The 22,737-nt window shown below is 35.9% G+C and overlaps 1 protein-coding gene across 2 annotated transcripts in view; it reads right to left on the reverse strand.

The window, feature by feature from the left end:
* HCN1 (hyperpolarization activated cyclic nucleotide gated potassium channel 1) overlaps positions 1-22,737 on the reverse strand; it is a 595,741-nt gene that overhangs the window by 79,527 nt on the left and 493,477 nt on the right. For both annotated transcript variants that reach the window (XM_051990587.1, XM_051990583.1), the window contains one exon: positions 14,634-14,874. In XM_051990587.1, coding sequence (XP_051846547.1) covers positions 14,634-14,874 — 241 coding nt within the window. The remainder of the gene's footprint in view (positions 1-14,633; positions 14,875-22,737) is intronic.

Below are 22,737 nucleotides of genomic sequence, written 5' to 3' on the forward strand. Positions count from 1 at the left end.
CCTTTTTCTTATTTATTCATCAAATTCACTTTGTATTCTCATACTAATCCATCTTTATGACTATAGTTCCCTGTATTCTTCATCATGCCTTTAATTATTTACTCCTATAAGAGATGTTACCTTTGTATCTCTTTCTTGTCCCCTTTTATCTTCAAGCTTCCACAATAGTTACCAGTATGGCTGAAATAACACTTGTTTCTTACCCAGGCAGTAGTCCTTTTTTTTCATCTTACTAAATTTGAGTTTGGTTTCAGACACTTACTAGCTATGAGACCCTGGGTAATTTACTTAATCCTGTTTGCCTCAGTTTCTTTATCTATAAAATGAGCAGGAGAAGGAAATGGCAAACCACTGCAGTATCTTTGCCAAGAAAACATCAAATAGGATCATGAAGACCAAAACATGATTGAAATGATTGAACCAACACCACCACCACCAAAAAAACAAAACAAAAAAAACAACAACAACAACAAAAAAAAACACCTTGTTGATTACAAAACATGAATTCTATTAATGGTATAGTTCAAACAAATGACATTAAAAATATCCCCATAAAGTATTAAAGACATATTTGAGGAAATGAAAATAAAGTGACTCATTTTGTAATTATCTTTCCATCACTAAAAATCTATGATTCTAGGCACAATAGAAAGCATCTTTCTCAAATTGAAATCCCTTGTACTTTAAAAAACTAAATCAAACAAATAAAAAATCCAAAAAGCAAATTTTATAATACCAAATTTGTGCTCACTGAGTTTCTATATTATGAAAACATGTTATACAACAATCCCCCTGTCATAATTCAAGCAGGAATTCAGACCCAACATTAAAAAAAAAAAAAAAAAAAAGGTCTCCTTTACAGTGAGAATATAACTGAGGGGGCGGAGCCAAGATGGCGGAGCAGGCACACACGACTCTCTAAGCTCCTCTCATTCCCCTCATAACCAACTATTTAATCCAGCCTCAAAAATAACTCTTCACTGCTTAAATTCATGAAGATAAGAAGCACTACAATTTACCAGCCAATCCGGAAGCTCACCAGGAAAGGTTTGTCCTGAGGGGCCAGGAACAGACTAGCACAGGTAACGAGAGGCTAGCGTCCTGAGCAGACCAGGGGCGGGGGTGATCTCTGCGGCTAGAGAAGTTATAGGGACCACTCTGCTATAGGCTACCTGCTCTGCCTTGATTACAAAGCAGTAAACTGGCAGAGAAGTTAAAGCCTAAAACAGAGGGTCCTCTAAAAAACACCAGAACCTAACGAGATCTGGCTGTAAACCCTCAAACCCGGAAGTGACTCAGGCAGACTTAATCGCAGGCCTGTGGCCACATCCGGCAGTTCGAGGCTTTTGCGGGGGCAGTTACTAATCTGCACGACAGTGGGGCACAACCTGGGCAGTCTCTAATCTGCAGAGTGGGGGGCTCGGCCTGGGGCAATAGCACTTCCCCGGGCAGACACTTCCTGTCCCTGCAAATCCATTCACTGCTCAGCTGCTAATACCCACAGCCCCAGGGCAGGGTTTGGCTTGGGAAGTGAAACTCTCACTGCTAAGTGTCTAGCCCCAGGGCAGTCATTATCTCACACAGCTGAGGTTCTTTGAAAGGCACTTTCCCAGCCCGGCCCTGCAGGCCTGAGTTACTTTCTGATGGGGAACTCTTTCCCAGAGCACTCCAGTACCTCGCTGCTTTTTGTAGCCGGTCAACAGGACAGCTACTCCGTCCATATACCTTTCACTGCTCTGCAGAGGAAGCTGGTAACCTCCTGGCTCTGAAGGCAGACCTTACAGGCTTTAACAAAATGAGTAAAAAAATCAAAAGAACGATTGATAGTTTCTACCCAGAAAGAGAACAGCTTTTCAACCCTGAAGAGACTAATAGCAGACAGTCTCCAGACCATTGTTGGTCTCCAATACAAAAGGCTCTCCTAGAAAAGACTATTCAAAACCTTAAAAGAGAGCTAGAAGAAAAATGGGGAAAGGAAAGAGAAGCTATGCAAAAGAGTACAGAAAAGGCACATAACTCATTAAAAGAAAAATTTGATAAAGTGGAAAAAGAAAACAACTTCCTGAAATGTGAATTGGAAAAGGTAAAAAACAGAGTTTGCGAATTGGAAAAAGAAAATGACTCACTAAAAAAAAAAAAAAAAAAAATTAGTGAAATAGAAAAAAATTCCATAGAGCAAAACAGCTCAATTGGACATATACAAAAAGAAGTAAAAAAAGCTAATGAAGAAAATAACTCACTAAAAATTAGAACTGAACAAATAGAAATGACTGATTCATTGAGACATCAAGAATCAGTCAAGCAAAACCAAAAAAATGAAAGATTGGAAAAAAATGTCAAATATTTACTGGGAAAAACAACAGATCTGGAAAATAGATCTAGGAGAGATAACCTGAGGATCATCGGACTACCCGAAAATTATGATGAAAAAAAAGAGCCTAGATACTATTTTACAGGAAATCATCAAAGAGAACTGCCCAGAAGTAATAGAACCGGAAGGAAAAATAGGCGTTGAAAGAATTCATCGAACACCTTCTGAAAAAGACCCTAAAATAAAGACTCCAAGGAATATTGTGGCCAAACTTCAGAATTTCCAGACTAAAGAAAAAATTTTACAAGCAGCCAGGAAAAAACAGTTCAAATACCGAGATGCCACAATAAGGGTCACGCAAGATCTGGCTGCCTCAACATTAAAGGATCGAAGGGCCTGGAATCAGATATTCCGAAAGGCAAAAGAACTTGGAATGCAGCCAAGAATAAACTATCCAGCTAAGCTGAGTATTTTTTTCCACGGAAGAAGATGGATATTTAATGAAATAGAGGAATTCCATCTGTTTCTAAGGAAAAAACCAGACTTAAACAAGAAATTTGATCTTCAACAACAGGAATCAAGAGAAGTAGAAAAAGGTAAAAGGAACTCTTGAGAACTGTATTTCTGTTGTGAATATACATAAAAATCATATGTATAATTTGATTTTACTGATATAACATAAAAAAGGGAAGTAGAAATGGAAAGGGGATAGAGCCAGAAAAAGGGAAGAAGGGAGATAAAAAGAGGGAAACTACATGCAACAATGAGGCAGAGGAAACCTATCATATATGAGGGAACTTAGAGAGGGGGAGGAACATTGTGTGAATCCTACTCTCATCAGAGTTGGCTCAAAGAGGAAACAATTGACATATTTGTTTTACACAGATTCTTCTCTCACTTCATTAAAAAGTGGGAGAGGAAAAGGGAGAAGGAAAAAGAGTAATAAGGGAAGGGTACAAGAAAGGGGAAGGGATTCCAAGGGAGGAGGGAGGGATACTAAAGAGGGAGAACTGTGCGACGTTAGTGGGATCAATAGGGAAGAAGGGAAGGAGGGCAAGAAAAAGAAAAATATAATCTGGGGATATTAGGATGGCAGGAAATGCAGAATTGGTTATTTTAACCGCAAATGTGAATGGGATGAACTCTCCCATAAAGAGGAGGCGGATAGCAGACTGGATCAAAAGTCAGAACCCTACAATCTGTTGTTTACAGGAAACACATTTAAAACAGGGAGATACATATAGACTAAAGGTAAAAGGCTGGAGCAGAATCTATTATGCTTCAGGTGAAGTCAAAAAAGCAGGGGTAGCCATTCTTATCTCAGATCAAGCAAAAGCAAAGATTGATCTAATTAAAAGAGATAAGGAAGGAAACAATATCTTGCTTAAGGGTACTATAGAGAATGAAGCAATATCAGTATTAAACATATATGCACCAAGTGGTATTGCATCTAACTTCCTTAAAGAGAAGCTAAGAGAGTTGCGAGAAGAAATAGACAGCAAAACTATAATAGTGGGAGATCTCAATCTTGCACTCTCAGATTTAGATAAATCAAATCACAAAACAAATAAGAAAGAAATTAAAGAGGTAAATAGAATATTAGAAAAATTAGGTATGATAGATCTCTGGAGAAAACTGAATGGTGACAGAAAGGCATATACTTTCTTCTCAGCAGTTCATGGAACCTACACAAAAATTGACCATATATTAGGACATAAAGACCTCAAAATTAAATGCAGGAAGGCAGAAATAGTAAATGCTTTTTTTTCAGATCACAACGCAATAAAAACTACATTTAACAAAAAGTTAGGTGTAAATAGACCAAAAAGTAATTGGAAACTAAATAATCTCATCTTAAAGAATGATTGGGTGAAACAGCAAATTATAGACACAATTAATAATTTCACTCAAGATAATGACAACAATGAGACATCATATCAAAATTTATGGGATGCAGCCAAAGCAGTAATAAGGGGAAATTTTATATCCTTAGAAGCTTACTTGAATAAAATAGCAAAAGAGAAGATCAATGAATTGGGCCTGGAACTTAAAAAGTTAGAAAAAGACCAAATTAAAAACCCCCAATCAATTACTAAACTTGAAATTCTAAAATTAAAAGGAGAAATTAATAATATAGAAAGTAAAAAAAAAAAAAAAAAAACTATTGAACTAATAAATAAAACTAATAGTTGGTTTTATGAAAAAAACAATAAAATTGATAAACCTTTGGTAAATCTGATTAGAAAAAGGAGAGAGGGAAATCAAATTGGCATTCTTAAAAATGAAAAAGGAGAACTTTCCACTGATGAAGAGGAAATTAAATAAATAATAAAGGGTTACTTTGCCCAACTTTATGCCAATAAATTTGATAACCTAAGTGAAATGGATGACTACTTCCAAACATATAGGCTTCCCAGATTATCAGAGGAGGAAGTAAATTGCTTAAATAGTCCCATTTCAGAAAAAGAAATAGAACAAACTATCAATCAACTCCCTAAAAAAAAATCCCCAGGACCAGATGGATTTACATGTGAATTCTACCAAACATTCAAAGAACAATTAGCCCCAATGCTTTATAAACTATTTGAAAAAATAGGGAATGAAGGAGTCCTACCAAACTCCTTTTATGACACAGACATGGTACTGATACCTAAACCAGGTAGGTTGAAAACAGAGAAAGAAAATTATAGACTTCCGGTTAAGATGGCGGAGAGGAGGCACACTGCTGCATAAGCTCCACGCTTTCTCTCACTATCCACTTCATTACAAGCCTCTGAATTAATGCTTGATTGAAAAAAACCCACATATAGTTACCAAGAGAAGCCATCCTTGAGATCCGCCAAGAAAGGTCTGTCTTTACTGGAGGGCTGGGTTGGTTTTAGATCGGGCACAGACTGAGGGCAGCGGCAGTGAGAGCACGGGAGCAGACTGGAGAGGGGGTGGGGAGTGATCGCAGCCGTCTCTGCGGGGAGAGCTTCGCTACAGGTTTGGATACTTTGCTCCGGCAGCAAGTCAGCAGCCCAGCAGAGAAGCTAAAAACACCGGGGCTGAAGAATACAACCCCAAACAGCTGGAGTCTCCCGGGACCTGGCCGCCCCCCCCCTTTCCCCCCCACAGTGACTCAGCACGCTCTGGAATCTCAGAGCGCAGGCGCAGCACAGTCGGGCTAGTGCCTCACTGCTGCCCCCCGCAGTCTGTAGAGGAAGCTCGATAACACACCCAGCCCCTCCCCCAAAGAAAGACTCCAGTTTTTTCTGTTTTTCTTTGGTAGTTTGTCTCTGATTATTAGACAGAATGAGCAAGAAGCTGAAGAGGACTTTAACCCTTGACAGCTTCTATACAGATAGAGAGCAGACTCTAAATCCTGAGGAGACTAAAAACAGACAGTCCCCAGGTGAATCCCCAAAGGAGGAGATCATCTGTTCCTCAGCACAGATGAACCTCATAGAAGTGATTAAAAAGGCTCTCACAAGGGAGCTAGAAGAAAAATGGGGAAAGCAGAGTGAGGCTTGGGAAAAGGAGAGGGAGGCTTGGCAAAAGAGCCTGGAGAAAGTTAAAGAGAGAGTGGATAAAGAAGTAAAATCCTTGAAAAATAGGATTAGTGAACTGGAAACAGAAAACAGCTCTCTAAAAAACAAAATTGGCGAAATGGAAAAAAATTCCACAGAACAAAAGAACTCAATTGGACAATTAGAAAAAGATTTTAAAAAGTGAGTGAAGAAAATACTTCACTGAAAATCAGAATTGAACAAGTGGAATTGAATGACTCGAGGAGACAAGAAGAATCAATCAAGCAAATCCAAAAAAATCAAACAATGGAGAAAAATGTGAAATACCTTCTGGGGAAGACAACAGACCTGGAAAACAGATCCAGGAGAGACAATCTGAGAATCATTGGACTTCCAGAAAAACATGATGAAAAAAAGAGCCTGGACACTATTTTCCAGGAAATTATCAAAGAGAACTGCCCAGAAGTCATAGGAACAGAGGAAAAAATAAACATTGAAAGGATTCATCGATCACCCACTGAAAGGGATCCTAAAATCAAAACACCAAGGAATATAGTGGCCAAATGCCAGAACCCTCAGATGAAGGAAAAAATATTGCAAGCGGCTAGAAAAACCCAATTCAAGTATCAAGGAGCCACAATAAGGATCACCCAGGATCTGGCAGCATCCACATTAAAGGATCGAAGGGCCTGGAATATGATATTCCGAAAGGCTAAGGAACTTGGTATGCAACCAAAAATAACTTACCCAGCGAGAATGAGCATCTTTTTCCAGGGAAGAAGATGGACATTCAACGAAGTAAGCGAATTTCATCTATTTCTGATGAAAAAACCAGAACTTAACAAAAAGTTTGATCTACAAATATAGAACTCAAGAGAAATCTAAAAAGGTAAAGATTAATCTTGGGAACTATATTTTGACTATATAGATGTATAAAGAATACATGTATACCTTGTTCTAGAAATTGATGTGGAAAGGACATTGTATCAGAAAAAGGGTAAAGTGGGGGTAGTACATCTCATGAAGAGGCATAGGAAACCTATTATATCTGAGAGAAAGAATGGAGGGGGATGAATATAGTGGGTATCTTACTGCCTTCAGAATTGGCTTTAAGTGAAAAATCTTAAGACATATTCAATCTATGGTGAAACTTCTCCCACCTCATTGAAAAGTGAGAAGGGAAAAGTGAAAAGGGAAGGAATAAGCTAAGCAGAAGGGAATACGGGAACTGGGAGGGAAAGGGGTAAGATAGGGGAAGGAACTCTAAGGCGGGGGGAGGGATACTAAAAAGGGAGGGCTGTGAGAAGCAAGTGGTGCTCACAAGCTTAATACTGGGAAGGGGGGGGAAGGGGAAAGAAGGGAGAAAAGCATAAACCGGGGTTAACAAGATGGCAAGTAATACAGAATTGGTCATTCTAACCATAAACGTGAACGGGTAAACTCCCCCATAAAGAGGAAGCGGTTAGCAGAATGGATTAAAAGCCAGAATCCTACAATATGTTGTTTACAGGAAACACACCTGAAGCGGGGAGATACATGCAGGTTAAAGGTAAAAGGTTGGAGCAAAATCTACTATGCTTCAGGTGAAGTCAAAAAAGCAGGGGTAGCCATCCTGATCTCAGATCAAGCTAAAGCAAAAATTGATCTAATTAAAAGAGATAAGGAAGGGCACTATATCTTGCTAAAGGGTAGCATGGATAATGAAGCACTATCTATATTAAACATATATGCACCAAGTGGGGTAGCATCTAAATTCTTAAAAGAGAAACTAAGAGAGCTGCAAGAAGAAATAGACAGTAAAACTATAATAGTGGGAGATCTTAACCTTGCACTCTCAGAATTAGATAAATCAAACCACAAAATAAATAAGAAAGAAGTCAAAGAGGTAAAGTTAGATATGATAGATCTCTGGAGAAAATGTAATGGAGACAGAAAGGAATACACTTTCTTTTCAGCAGTTCATGGAACCTATACAAAAATTGACCATATATTAGGACATAAAAACCTCAAACTCAAATGCAGTAAGGCAGAAATAGTAAATGCATCCTTTTCAGACCACGATGCAATGAAAATTACATTCAACAAAAAACCAGGGGGAAGTAGACCAAAAAATAATTGGAAACTAAATAATCTCATACTAAAGAATGATTGGGTAAAATAGCAAATCATAGACATAATTAATAACTTCACCCAAGAAAACGATAATAATGAGACATCATACCAAAATGTATGGGATGCAGCCAAAGTGGTAATAAGGGGAAATTTCATATCTCTAGAGGCCTATTTGTATAAAATAGAGAAAGAGAAGGTCAATGAATTGGGTTTGCAACTAAAAATGCTAGAAAAGGAACAAATTAAAAACCCCCAGTTAAGATGGCAGAGAGGAGGCACAGTGCTGCATAAGCTCCATGCTTTCTCTCACTATCCACTTCATTACAAGCCTCTGAATTAATGCTTGATTGAAAAAAACCCACATATAGTTACCAAGAGAAGCCATCCTTGAGATCCGCCAAGAAAGGTCTGTCTTTACTGGAGGGCTGGGTTGGTTTTAGATCGGGCACAGGCTGAGGGCAGCGGCAGTGAGAGCACGGGAGCAGACTGGAGAGGGGGTAGGGAGTGATCGCAGCCGTCTCTGCGGGGAGAGCTTCACTTACAGGTTTGGATACTTTGCTCTGGCAGCAAGTCAGCAGCCCAGCAGAGAAGCTAAAAACACCGGGGCTGAAGAATACAATCCCAAACAGCTGGAGTCTCTCGGGACCTGGCCGCCCCCCCTTTCCCCCCCACAGTGACTCAGCACGCTCTGGGATCTCAGAGCGCAGGCGCAGCACAGTCGGGCTAGTGCCTCACTGCTGCCCCCCGCAGTCTGGAGAGGAAGCTCGATAACACACCCAGCCCCTCCCCCAAAGAAAGACTCCAGTTTTTTCTGTTTTTCTTTGCTAGTTTGTCTCTGATTATTAGACAGAATGAGCAAGAAGCTGAAGAGGACTTTAACCCTTGACAGCTTCTATACAGATAGAGAGCAGACTCTAAATCCTGAGGAGACTAAAAACAGACAGTCCCCAGGTGAATCCCCAAAGGAGGAGATCATCTGTTCCTCAGCACAGATGAACCTCATAGAAGTGATTAAAAAGGCTCTCACAAGGGAGCTAGAAGAAAAATGGGGAAAGCAGAGTGAGGCTTGGGAAAAGGAGAGGGAGGCTTGGCAAAAGAGCCTGGAGAAAGTTAGAGAGTGGATAAAGAAGTAAAATCCTTGAAAAATAGGATTAGTGAACTGGAAACAGAAAACAGCTCTCTAAAAAACAAAATTGGCGAAATGGAAAAAAATTCCACAGAACAAAAGAACTCAATTGGACAATTAGAAAAAGATTTTTAAAAAGTGAGTGAAGAGAATACTTCACTGAAAATCAGAATTGAACAAGTGGAATTGAATGACTCGAGGAGACAAGAAGAATCAGTCAAGCAAATCCAAAAAAATCAAACAATGGAGAAAAATGTGAAATACCTTCTGGGGAAGACAACAGACCTGGAAAACAGATCCAGGAGAGACAATCTGAGAATCATTGGACTTCCAGAAAAACATGATGAAAAAAAGAGCCTGGACACTATTTTCCAGGAAATTATCAAAGAGAACTGCCCAGAAGTCATAGGAACAGAGGAAAAAATAAACATTGAAAGGATTCATCGATCACCCACTGAAAGGGATCCTAAAATCAAAACACCAAGGAATATAGTGGCCAAATGCCAGAACCCTCAGATGAAGGAAAAAAATATTGCAAGTGGCTAGAAAAACCCAATTCAAGTATCAAGGAGCCACAATAAGGATCACCCAGGATCTGGCAGCATCCACATTAAAAGATCGAAGGGCCTGGAATATGATATTCCGAAAGGCTAAGGAACTTGGTATGCAACCAAAAATAACTTACCCAGCGAGAATGAGCATCTTTTTCCAGGGAAGAAGATGGACATTCAACGAAGTAAGCGAATTTCATCTATTTCTGATGAAAAAACCAGAACTTAACAAAAAGTTTGATCTACAAATATAGAACTCAAGAGAAATCTAAAAAGGTAAAGATTAATCTTGGGAACTATATTTTGACTATATAGATGTATAAAGAATACATGTATACCTTGTTCTAGAAATTGATGTGGAAAGGACATTGTATCAGAAAAAGGGTAAAGTGGGGGTAGTACATCTCATGAAGAGGCATAGGAAACCTATTATATCTGAGAGAAAGAATGGAGGGGGATGAATATAGTGGGTATCTTACTGCCTTCAGAATTGGCTTTAAGTGAAAAATCTTAAGACATATTCAATCTATGGTGAAACTTCTCCCACCTCATTGAAAAGTGAGAAGGGAAAAGTGAAAAGGGAAGGAATAAACTAAGGGAAGGGAATACGGGAACTGGGAGGGAAAGGGGTAAGATAGGGGAAGGAACTCTAAGGCGGGGGGAGGGATACTAAAAAGGGAGGGCTGTGAGAAGCAAGTGGTGCTCACAAGCTTAATACTGGGAAGGGGGGGAAGGGGAAAGAAGGGAGAAAAGCATAAACCGGGGTTAACAAGATGGCAAGTAATACAGAATTGGTCATTCTAACCATAAACGTGAACAGGGTAAACTCCCCCATAAAGAGGAAGCGGTTAGCAGAATGGATTAAAAGCCAGAATCCTACAATATGTTGTTTACAGGAAACACACCTGAAGCGGGGAGATACATGCAGGTTAAAGGTAAAAGGTTGGAGCAAAATCTACTATGCTTCAGGTGAAGTCAAAAAAGCAGGGGTAGCCATCTTGATCTCAGATCAAGCTAAAGCAAAAATTGATCTAATTAAAAGAGATAAGGAAGGGCACTATATCTTGCTAAAGGGTAGCATGGATAATGAAGCACTATCTATATTAAACATATATGCACCAAGTGGGGTAGCATCTAAATTCTTAAAAGAGAAACTAAGAGAGCTGCAAGAAGAAATAGACAGTAAAACTATAATAGTGGGAGATCTTAACCTTGCACTCTCAGAATTAGATAAATCAAACCACAAAATAAATAAGAAAGAAGTCAAAGAGGTAAATAGAATACTAGAAAAGTTAGATATGATAGATCTCTGGAGAAAATGTAATGGAGACAGAAAGGAATACACTTTCTTTTCAGCAGTTCATGGAACCTATACAAAAATTGACCATATATTAGGACATAAAAACCTCAAACTCAAATGCAGTAAGGCAGAAATAGTAAATGCATCCTTTTCAGACCACGATGCAATGAAAATTACATTCAACAAAAAACCAGGGGGAAGTAGACCAAAAAATAATTGGAAACTAAATAATCTCATACTAAAGAATGATTGGGTAAAACAGCAAATCATAGACATAATTAATAACTTCACCCAAGAAAACGATAATAATGAGACATCATACCAAAATGTATGGGATGCAGCCAAAGTGGTAATAAGGGGAAATTTCATATCTCTAGAGGCCTATTTGTATAAAATAGAGAAAGAGAAGGTCAATGAATTGGGTTTGCAACTAAAAACGCTAGAAAAGGAACAAATTAAAAACCCCCAGTCAAACACTAAACTTGAAATTCTAAAAATAAAAGGTGAGATCAATAAAATTGAAAGTAAAAAAAACTATTGAATTGATTAATAAAACTAAGAGTTGGTTCTATGAAAAAACCAACAAAATAGACAAACCCTTAGTAAATCTGATTAAAAAAAGGAAAGAGGAAAATCAAATTGTTAGTCTTAAAAATGAAAAGGGAGAACTCACCACTAACGAAGAGGAAATTAGAGCAATAATTAGGAGTTACTTTGCCCAACTTTATGCCAATAAATTCGACAACTTAAATGAAATAGAAAAATACCTCCAAAAATATAGCTTGCCCAAACTAACAGAGGAAGAAGTAAATATCCTAAACAATCCCATCTCAGAAAAAGAAATAGAACAAACTATCAATCAACTCCCTAAGAAAAAATCCCCAGGACCAGATGGATTTACATGTGAATTCTACCAAACATTTAAAGAACAATTAACTCCAATGCTAAATAAACTATTTGAAAAAATAGGGATTGAAGGAGTCCTACCAAACTCCTTTTATGACACAGACATGGTACTGATACCTAAACCAGGTAGGCTGAAAACAGAGAAAGAAAATTATAGACCAATCTCCCTAATGAATATTGATGCTAAAATCTTAAATAAAATATTAGCAAAAAGATTACAGAAAATCGTCACTATGACCAAGTAGGATTTATACCAGGAATGCAGGGCTGGTTCAATATTAGGAAAACTATTAGCATAATTGACTATATCAATAACCAAACAAACAAAAACCATATGATTATCTCAATAGATGCAGAAAAAGCATTTGATAAAATCCAACATCCATTCCTAATAAAAACACTTGAGAGCATAGGAATAAATGGACTTTTCCTTAAAATAGTCAGGAGCATATATTTAAAACCATCAGTAAGCATTATATGTAACGGGGACAAACTGCAACCATTCCCAATAAGATCAGGAGTAAAACAAGGTTGCCCACTATCACCATTATTATTTAATATCGTATTACAAACACTAGCCTCGGCAATAAGAGTCGAGAAAGATATTAAAGGAATTAGAGTAGGCAATGAAGAAACCAAACTATCACTCTTTGCAGATGATATGATGGTATACCTAGAGAACCCCAGAGATTCTACTAAAAAGCTATTGGAAATAATTCATAATTTTAGCAAAGTAGCTGGCTACAAAATAAATCCCCATAAATCCTCAGCATTTTTATACATCACCAACAAAACCCAACAGCAAGAGATACAAAGAGAAATTCCATTCAGAATAACTGTTGATACCATAAAATATTTGGGAATCTATCTACCAAAGGAAAGTCAGGAATTATATGAGCAAGATTATAAAAAAGTCTCCACACAAATAAAGTCAGACTTAAATAATTGGAAAAATATTAAGTGCTCTTGGATCGGCCGAGCGAACATAATAAAGATGACAATACTCCCTAAACTAATCTATTTATTTAGTGCTATACCAATCAGACTTCCAAGAAAATATTTTATTGATCTAGAAAAAATAACAACAAAATTCATATGGAACAATAAAAAGTCGAGAATCTCAAGGGAATTAATGAAAAAAAAAATCAAATGAAGGTGGCCTAGCTGTACCTGATCTAAAATTATATTATAAAGCAGCAGTCACCAAAACCATTTGGTATTGGCTAAGAAATAGATTAGTGGATCAGTGGAAAAGGCTAGGTTCACAAGACAGAATAGTCAACTATAGCAATCTAGTGTTTGACAAACCCAAAGCCCCTAACTTCTGGGAAAAGAATTCATTATTTGATAAAAACTGCTGGGATAATTGGAAATTAGTATGGCAGAAATTAGGCATGGACCCACACTTAACACCATATACCAAGATAAGATCAAAATGGGTCTATGACCTAGGCATAAAGAACGAGATTATAAATAAATTAGAGGAACATAGAACAGTTTATCTCTCAGACTTGTGGAGGAGAAAGAAATTTGTGACCAAAGATGAACTAGAGACCATTACTGATCACAAAATAGAAAATTTTGATTACATCAAATTAAAAAGCCTTTGTACAAATAAAACTAATGCAAACAAGATTAGAAGGGAAGCAACAAACTGGGAAAACATTTTCACAGTTAAAGGTTCTGATAAAGGCCTCATTTCCAAAATATATAGAGAACTGACTCAAATTTATAAGAAATCAAGCCATTCTCCAATTGATAAATGGTCAAAGGATATGAACAGACAATTTTCAGAGGATGAGATTGAAACTATTACCACTCATATGAAAGAGTGTTCCAAATCATTATTGATCAGAGAAATGCAAATTAAGACAACTCTGAGATACCACTACACACCCGTCAGATTGGCTAAGATGACAGGAAAAAATAATGATGAATGTTTGAGTTGATGCGGGAAAACTGGGACACTAATGCATTGTTGGTGGAGTTGTGAACGAATCCAACCATTCTGGAGAGCAATCTGGAATTATGCCCAAAAAATTATCAAATTGTGCATACCCTTTGATCCAGCAGTGTTTCTATTGGGCTTATATCCCAAAGAAATACTAAAGAAGGGAAAGGGACCTGTATGTGCCAAAATGTTTGTAGCAGCCCTGTTTGTAGTGGCTAGAAACTGGAAAATGAATGGATGCCCATCAATTGGAGAATGGCTGGGTAAATTGTGGTATATGAATGTTATGGAATATATAGACAGAATATATTCTGTAAGAAATGACCAGCAGGATGAATACAGAGAGGACTGGCGAGACTTACATGAACTGATGCTGAGTGAAATGAGCAGAACCAGGAGATCATTATATACCTCAACAATGATACTGTTTGAGGATGTATTCTGATGGAAGTGGACCTCTTTGATAAAGAGAGCCTTAATTGATCAAAGATGGACAGAAGCAGCTACACCCAGAGAAAGAACACTGGAAATGAATATAAACTGCTTGCATTTATGTTTTTCCTCCCGGGTTATTTATACCTTCTGAATTCAATTCTCCCTGTGCAACAAGAAAACTGTTTGGTTCTGCACACATATATTGTATCTAGGATATACTGCAACCCATTGAACATGTAAAGGACTCTTGCCATCTGGGGGGAAGGGTGGAGGGAGGGAGGGGAAAAATCGGAACAGAAATGAATGCAAAGGATAATGCTGTAAAAAATTACCCTGGCATGCATTCTATCAATAAAAAATTATTTAAAAAAAAAAGAGAATATAACTGAAATTTTCTCTATTCTACCTTAATTGTATCTCCATTTCACTAACCTCCAAAATAAGAGCCATCTGTCAGCTTCATTTCCTTACTGGATTTAGTGATGACACCAGCAACACCATGCTGGATGAAGTACATTTTTTTACCCACAGCTCCTTCTCGAATGATATAATCTCCAGGCTGGAATACTTCAAATCGTAGTTTGCTCAGCATAGCAGTCACAAAATTAGGATCAGCATTAGCAAAAAGTGGCATGGTGGCCACTAACTTTCTACAGTTGAAGTTGACTATCTCCTAAAAGGCAAGAGGGAAAAAGGGGGAGAAAATCATTAAAATGTAAGTGAACTATCCAAGTAAACATATATTTTAAAAAAAGGACAGATTATTAAAATCACAGTTGATTTTATATAAATTTATATAAATTCAGGAGTCCCAGAATAGTACATATTTTCTCAATAATTTTCCCAGTTTCTTAGCATTTTAGGCTTTACGCTTTACAAAATGTCAGAAATTCTTGTAATATCTATAACCTTTTCAAAGAAGAAAAAAGTTTAATCACGTCCTCCTATATGCAGTATTAAAAAATGTAGTATATGTGCTTTTCTTCAGTATAATCAGCCATATTGGTAATAATAAAACAAATACCAGGTGCCAAACAACAGGATTATTATTATAGTTATTTTTAATCAAAACTCTCCACATAGCATCAGTAACCAAAGATATCTCAGTGAAAGTTTGCAAGAATGATATTCTGATCTCTGGAATGAAAGGTAATGTATAGCTAAATCCCACTGCTCACAACAAGTGGAAGAAGAAAAAAGGCCACTCTTTAGAACAGATTTGGTTCTGCCCTGGTTGGCATGTAATAAACAACTCTACCAAAAAATAGCCATTTGCCCCTTGTGTACTGACATAAACTTTGAGAAGATCTGTAGTTTGAGATTTAGGTTCACTAATTCTGTTGTTCTCTTTCTATTCTATTCAAGTAAAATTTAACCAGAATCTCTTCAGACCAAGATATGTGGGCCTACACCCATTTATCTAAAAATACTGAAACAAAAAGAGTAGTAAAGGTGAGATTTGGGGGTCTTGGTTTTGGGTTTTTAGTGGATAAAAGGAAAATATCATCCTAGTCTATGAAAAACTATATTTTACATGAATTCAAATGCTTATCAGTCACTTGTTATGTGTTTGACCACGTGTAAGATCATTAAGACTATTTTTCACCTTATTAATGAGAATAATAATTGATTTAAAAAAAGCTTTTAAATCTTAAAAATTCTATGTAAATGTCAATAAAATTATTTATGATTATTATAATGGGATGAAAATTGACTTTGAAGTAACAGGACATGGATACAAACTGTCTCTGTCATTTAGTACCTGTATGATTTTAGCAAATCACTTAACATTTCTGGGCCTCAGTTTCCCCATTTGTTAAATGACAGAATTGAACTAGATAATATCTAAGGATCTTTCCAGTTCTACGTCTATGATATTTATTATTGCTCAGTAATTTTTCAATCATGTCCAGCTCTTCATGACCCCATTTGAGGATTTCTTGGGAAAGACACTAGTTTGCCATTTCCTTCTCCAGTTCACTTTACAGATGAGGAAACTGAAGCAAACACTTGTCTAGGATGACACAGCTACTAAGTATCTGAGGCCAGATTTGAACTCAAAAAGATGAATCTTGCTGACTTCAAGTCTGACACTCTATCCTTGTTCCACCCAGCTACTTAAAGATCTATTATCCATTCTTTATTTAATGTGCAATAGAAACAAGTTTTAGTATCATTCTATTCTCTTTATCACTGTCCCTTCATCTTTCATCTCACTATAATAGAAATAACTTAAATTTTACTTTATGGGTTTGAATAAATATTTCCTCTAAAGGATTCCATCAGGGCTGCATTATTTCTCATCTAGATTATGACAATAGCCTTCTATTTGCTCCCTCTCCCTCAAGTCCTGCATGGAGTAAAAATGTTTTCTCATTGTACTCAATAAGTCCATTTGCTTCCCATTGACTTCAGGATGAAATAAAAAGATATGGCATTTAAAGCTCTTACCCATCTCCTTACATTCTACTTCCCTTTATTCAGTCTTGGCTTGGCTACATTGACCTACTTGCATTTTTTCACATAAAATACTCAATCAGGGCTTTTTCACTGGCTGAATCTGATACCTGGAATCCTTTCCAATTTCAATTCTACTTCCCAGAGTCCCTGGCTTTCTTTAAGAAACATGTACATTCTGGCTTCTTAGGCTTTTCTCTTCTCCCAAATGCCCTCTAAAGTCATCTATCACATCTCTTTATGTATCTTGAAACTACCTATTTTTTATGTAATCTTTTTCTTTAGAGTTTAAGTTTGTGTTGAGGCCAAGACCCATTTTTGCTTTTTTATGTATATCCCCAGCCCACATTGCATGACACAGCAATCATTTAATAGGGCAAATAGAGTGGCTAAGTGATACAATGGATAGAATGTGAGCCTGAAATCAAACTCATCTTCCTTAGTTCAAATCTTGCTTCAGACACTTATTATCTATGTGAGCCTGGACATATCAATCAGTCCTGTTTACCTGAGTTTCCTTATCATAAAATTGACCTATAGAAGGAAATGACAAACCATTCCAATATCTCTACCAAGAAAAACCCAAAATGAGGTCATGAAGAGTTGGATACAATTTAAATAATAGACACTTAATGCCCTCTTGTTGATTAAAAAATTCAACTTATTCATTGAACTCCCATGATCACATTTTACATGTTAAGTTGAATTCTCACATTTTATTTCTCTGAATATTTTAAAATTTTCTATATGAAAACCATCTAATTTAGGATGTGCAAAGCTAGTAAATATGTGAGGAGGAAACAGATGGAATTAGAATAAAGCTTTCTTTGAATCTAAATACCCCCTTAAGAGATCTTAATAGCTTCTCTATTTTCCACTGGAGACTTTTTTTTGCCTATACTGGGACCTGAAAGTGAAGTAAAGAAGTATTTTGATGAATCTGGAAGTGAACTAAAACATTTTCTTTTTTTTTTAAATGTCACATCCCCAAAGATCACAGGAAGGTAGGAATCCTTAGGGAACATATACTTGGAGAAGTTAATGATCCCCATAAGCTATTTCAAAGGCATAATTTAGTTGTTGTTATAATTATCCCTGCTGAGATCACTGTTAACTACAGATACAAAATGATCCTTGCATTGAACTGGTGCATGACCCTTGGGCAAATCTCTTGGTATTTATATATCTCTTAGTATTTAAATGTCTCATTTATAAAATAGGGCATGTATTTTCATGCATGGACTGTCCTTCATAGACACAGTGAATACTGCTGACACACCACAAGATCAACAGAGCATGTGATTTTCTTTTTTTAATTTCATTGCAAAGGTAGATTTCCTCTACTAGAGTCCTAATTTGATGCCTCACTGAGAAATGGATTTAGATTTGGAAGGTATCAAAGTATATTCTAGTAGAACATTAGCTCTGGGAGTTACTATTAGTCTAGAAAGGTTCTGAGGATGTGCTCACCCAATGGGTATATATGATATTTATACAATATCATAGCTTAGCTAAGTACCAAGTACAAACGTGTCACTTAGAGGTTGGTCACGAAGTAAAGAAATTTTTCAACCAAAGAAACTGATGAGCAGCATCTATTAAGGCAAAGGGGTATTGATATGCATTTAAACAAGATAAAAATTTCTCAGCCACACCTTAGAAACATTTTCATCTTTGTTCCATTCTCTCCTACAGTGGTCATTCCCTCTTATTCCCTGGTCCCTCCCAGAACCTCCATTTTAAGCCCAACTATGTCTTTGTTCCTCTCCAGGGTGTACTGCTAATTCATCTTCATAGGACTTTTTCTACCTTGCTCCTCATGCCTGGATGTTCTCTCATCTTATTTTCCGTTCTTTTTTATAGATTGTCTTCCCTCATTAAAATATGATCTCCTTGCAATTGAGGAAAAACAAAAGACTAAATGACTTGGAAAAAGCCACACAGCCCTTTGTATCTGAGGTTTCATTTAAACTCATGTCTTCCTGATTTTGAGTCTTCAGCTCTTTATCCACTATGCTACCTACTATCTGCCCAGATCTTTTCCTCTTGGGGAAAATATTGCTTTATATATGAAAATCACTGCCTTTTTATTCCATTTCATATTTTAGGAGAGGGAAAAAAATCAGCTATCAATTAGTAGAGATTTGTTGCTAATCTCCTAACAGGCAGATCAAAACCTTTTCATTGAATTTTTAAAAATGCTTTACTCATGCTAGAATAACATTTCCTAGCTAAATGATTATGCTTAAAGAAACATTGGAAATATATTCTGAGATCATTTCAATTTTGGGCAAAATTAAACTCAAAAATTGCTGTTGTATGCCAAATTTGATTTCATGTTGTTTATCAGTTTTTCATTTGTTTCTTGGTTGAATTTTCAAGTTCATATAGTTTTGGTAAAAAAAAATAAAACAGGAATTTACATTTTAAAATTATATTTTATCCAATAGTTGCTATGGAAACTCAATCTGCTATAAAAATAATTAAAATTTGAGTGGAAAATCTAGATAATTTGTCATTATTTCTACCTCTCACTAGGCTGGTTTGATTTTCATAGTTCTGAATGTCTCATATTTATGTATTTGTTCCAATAAATAAAATGTATTTCCCCTATACCTTATCTAAGATTCTTTGATTGGATCAGTCATCCAGTCATTCTCCTAAATAGGAGAAGGCATTATATATTCATCAATCATATATATATATATATACATATATATATATATATATATATATATATATATATAAACAAACAAAAGATTTACTGTATATTTGGTAGATGTTCTGATGAGAAAGATTCCATTAATTGCATAACTATAATGATTATAACTGGTATACTTTCAATGATAAGGGTGATAAGGGAAGGATGATAATGCCAAAATATCTAAAGAAAAAAATAACAATATTCTTCCTCTTTTCCACTTAGCTTCCTAGGCATCCTTTGATCATCAGCTAAATGCCATTTTACAGGAGGCCTTTCCCTAGTCCTTTTCCTTTTCACACCTGGAATTTTTCCTTGTAAAAATACCTTTCATGAATTCTGTACATGATTATATATCCCCACCTAATTAAAATGTCATCTCCTATATTAGAAATTGAACTCCTTGAGGGCAAGAACCAGGTTCCTATCTTTCCTTCTATACCCCGGATATATGTTACCTGACACAAAGAAAGTACTTAATAAATACATGCTGACTGAGCCATAAGGTTTTTAAATGCTTTTTATTGTTGTCCATTTATTCAGTAATGTTCAACTTTTCTTGATTCTATGGACCATAATACAACATGTCCTTCTTTCACTGTCTCTCAAAATTTTTTCAACTTCATGTTTGTGGTTTCTAGCATGTTATCTATCCATTTCATCTTCTGCAGTTCCTTTTTTTTCTTCAATCTTTCCCAGCATCAAAGTCTTTTCCAATGAATCCCAACTTCCTATTTTGTGGCTAAAATATTTAAGCTTTAGCTTTAGTATTTGTGCCTCCAATGAATAGCCAGTTAAATTCTTTAAATTTTGATTGATTTGATCTCATCGCTAGCCAAGTATACTCTCGAAAGTCTCCAAAACCAAACTTCAAAAGCACCAATCCTGTGTCCAGCTTTCCTTTTCTCCAATTCTCACAGCTGTTTATTGTTTCTGAAAAAATAATTGAAGCTTTGATGATATGAACCTTTATTGACAAAGTGATGTCTCTGCTTTTAGGTATACTGTCCATATTTGCCATAGCTTTCCTTCCAAAGAGCAAGTATCTTTTAGTTTCATGACAGAAGTCATAGTCTGCAGTGATCTTTGAACCCAAGAATACAAAATCTAATATTGCTTCCAATTGGTTCCTCTTTATTTGCCAGAAAGTTATGGAATTAGCTACTAAGATCTTATTTTTTTTTGATGTAAGATTTCAAGCCAGCTTTTACATTCTTCTCTTTCACTCTTAGTAAGAAGCTTCCTAATTCCTCCTCCAAACTTTCTGCTACCAAAGTGGTATTGTCTATCTATCTGAGATTGTTAATATTTCTCCCAGCAATCTTAATTCTGGTTTTTTATTAATCTTGTCTGGAATTCACTTGACATATTCTACTTTCAAATTAAATAATTAAGGTGACAATGCATAGTCTTGCTACATTCTTTTTCCAATCTTAAAGCAGTTGTTCCATGTTCAGTTCTAACTGTTGCTTCTTGGTTCACATATAAGCAGGAGATAAAGAAGATGATCTGGTATTCTCACCTCTTTAAGAACTTGCCACATTTTGTGTTCTACATATTCAGGAGCTTTAGTGCAATCAGTGAAGCAGAAGCAAATGTTTGTTGTTTTTTCAAGGATCTCCCTTCCTTTCTCCATAATTCAACAAATGTTGGCAATGTGGTTCTAGTTCTTTCTTCTCTTTAAAATCAGCCTGCTCTTCTGCTAATTCTCAGTTCACATATTGCTGAAATCTAGATTGAAAGATCTTAAACATGTACATACTAGATAGCTATAAAATAGCTAAATGTCAATGCTACTATTGTCACTAATCAAGACAAAAAAGCTATTCCAAAGCTCTGACCAAAAATTTATATAAACTCTAAAATGAACATTACTTCTTTGTATAGTATGTTTCTATTGAGTTTTGACACTGTTAGAATTAATCTCCATTCATCCGTTCATTACATATTTTTTTTGTTTATCCTATTTATCAATGCACCATATCTAAATCATTTTTTTGAGATAATAGATTTAATAGGTATGAGTATCCTCAATACCATAAAGAGAAAGTGAACTTTCTTAAAGCTACTGATAATTAGGTGTTTGTTTGTTTGTTTGTTTTTTTACCTATTTGTTAGGGAGTATACACACAATCCCTTTCCTCTTTAATGTGATATATGTTATTTCACTGCTTTTCCCTAAAACTGTATTCTTTCTCTTCATTTAAATTTTTGCCTTCAGGGGCATCCTTACTTGCACTATTATATCAGTCCTAACTGAAAATATAAACAAAAGAAAGGTTTTCCATTCTCTAAATTCCAATCATTGTTTTGATTCTTTTCTTTCCTTTTGAGCAGTTTGTCAATAAGGATGTTTTAGATGCTAAATATGAAGACATTTGAGAATATTTTGATATTTTTCTAATTTTTAAAAAATTTATCATAGGCTTATAAAACTAGAGTTGGAAATGGATATGATAGATCATTTAGTTCATTCTTTTCTTTTTCTTATGACATAATTGAAGCCATAAGACTTTAATAGGGTAGCTAGGTAGAATAGTAGATAGAGTGCCAGGTCGGGAGCCAGGGAAACTTCTATTTCTGAGTTCAAATCTGACCTCAAATATTTACTAGCTATGTGATCCAGGTAAGCCACTGCACCCTGATTGCTTCAATTTTCTCATCTGTAAAATAACCTGGAAAAGGAAATAGCAAACTACTCCATTGTCTTTGCCAAGAATACCCAAAATGGGGTAACAAAATTCAGACATAAATGAAAAACAACAAAAATACTAAGAGCCTTGCCCAAATTACCAGTGTAATAAATGTGTTCTTCACTTTTCACTGAACCCTGCTATGAAAAAAAAAGCATAAATTGTGCACCCTCAACCACATGCTCTAGAACATGGAATATTTACTACAAAGTTTAAAGAAATAAATTTGAAGCAGCCCTTTTCAGGATTGGAGTTGATATTAATTAAAACTGGAGACAGAAAAGATTTTGGATTGGGTTTAGAAATGTTTCTATGAATTATTGTCCAGGGCTTGATTCATAAGGAAGAAATACATTGACTGCCTCAAGATTTAAGAGCTGGGGTTTGAAGACAAAGACCACAACTTTAAAATTCTCTAAAGATTATTGGTTTAGAAAGCTAGCTACATCATTAATTATTAGGTTAGAAACTATTTCTTACTATGAGTTAAAAAAACAATTGGCTTAAAGTGTCTCATTACTAAAAATGGCATAAAGTAAGTGGTTCAAATGAAAACTGATTATATTAGTCAGATCACAATAACTGAGCTTTGAAATATACACATTAAAATTTGTTTAGCATTTCTCATGACTACATTTTGTTGTGCATCTAATTTAATTTCTCCACATTCAATCAAATTTCAACA

Source organism: Antechinus flavipes, chromosome 1 (assembly GCF_016432865.1).
Source record: "Antechinus flavipes isolate AdamAnt ecotype Samford, QLD, Australia chromosome 1, AdamAnt_v2, whole genome shotgun sequence".
Taxonomy (NCBI): domain Eukaryota; kingdom Metazoa; phylum Chordata; class Mammalia; order Dasyuromorphia; family Dasyuridae; genus Antechinus; species Antechinus flavipes.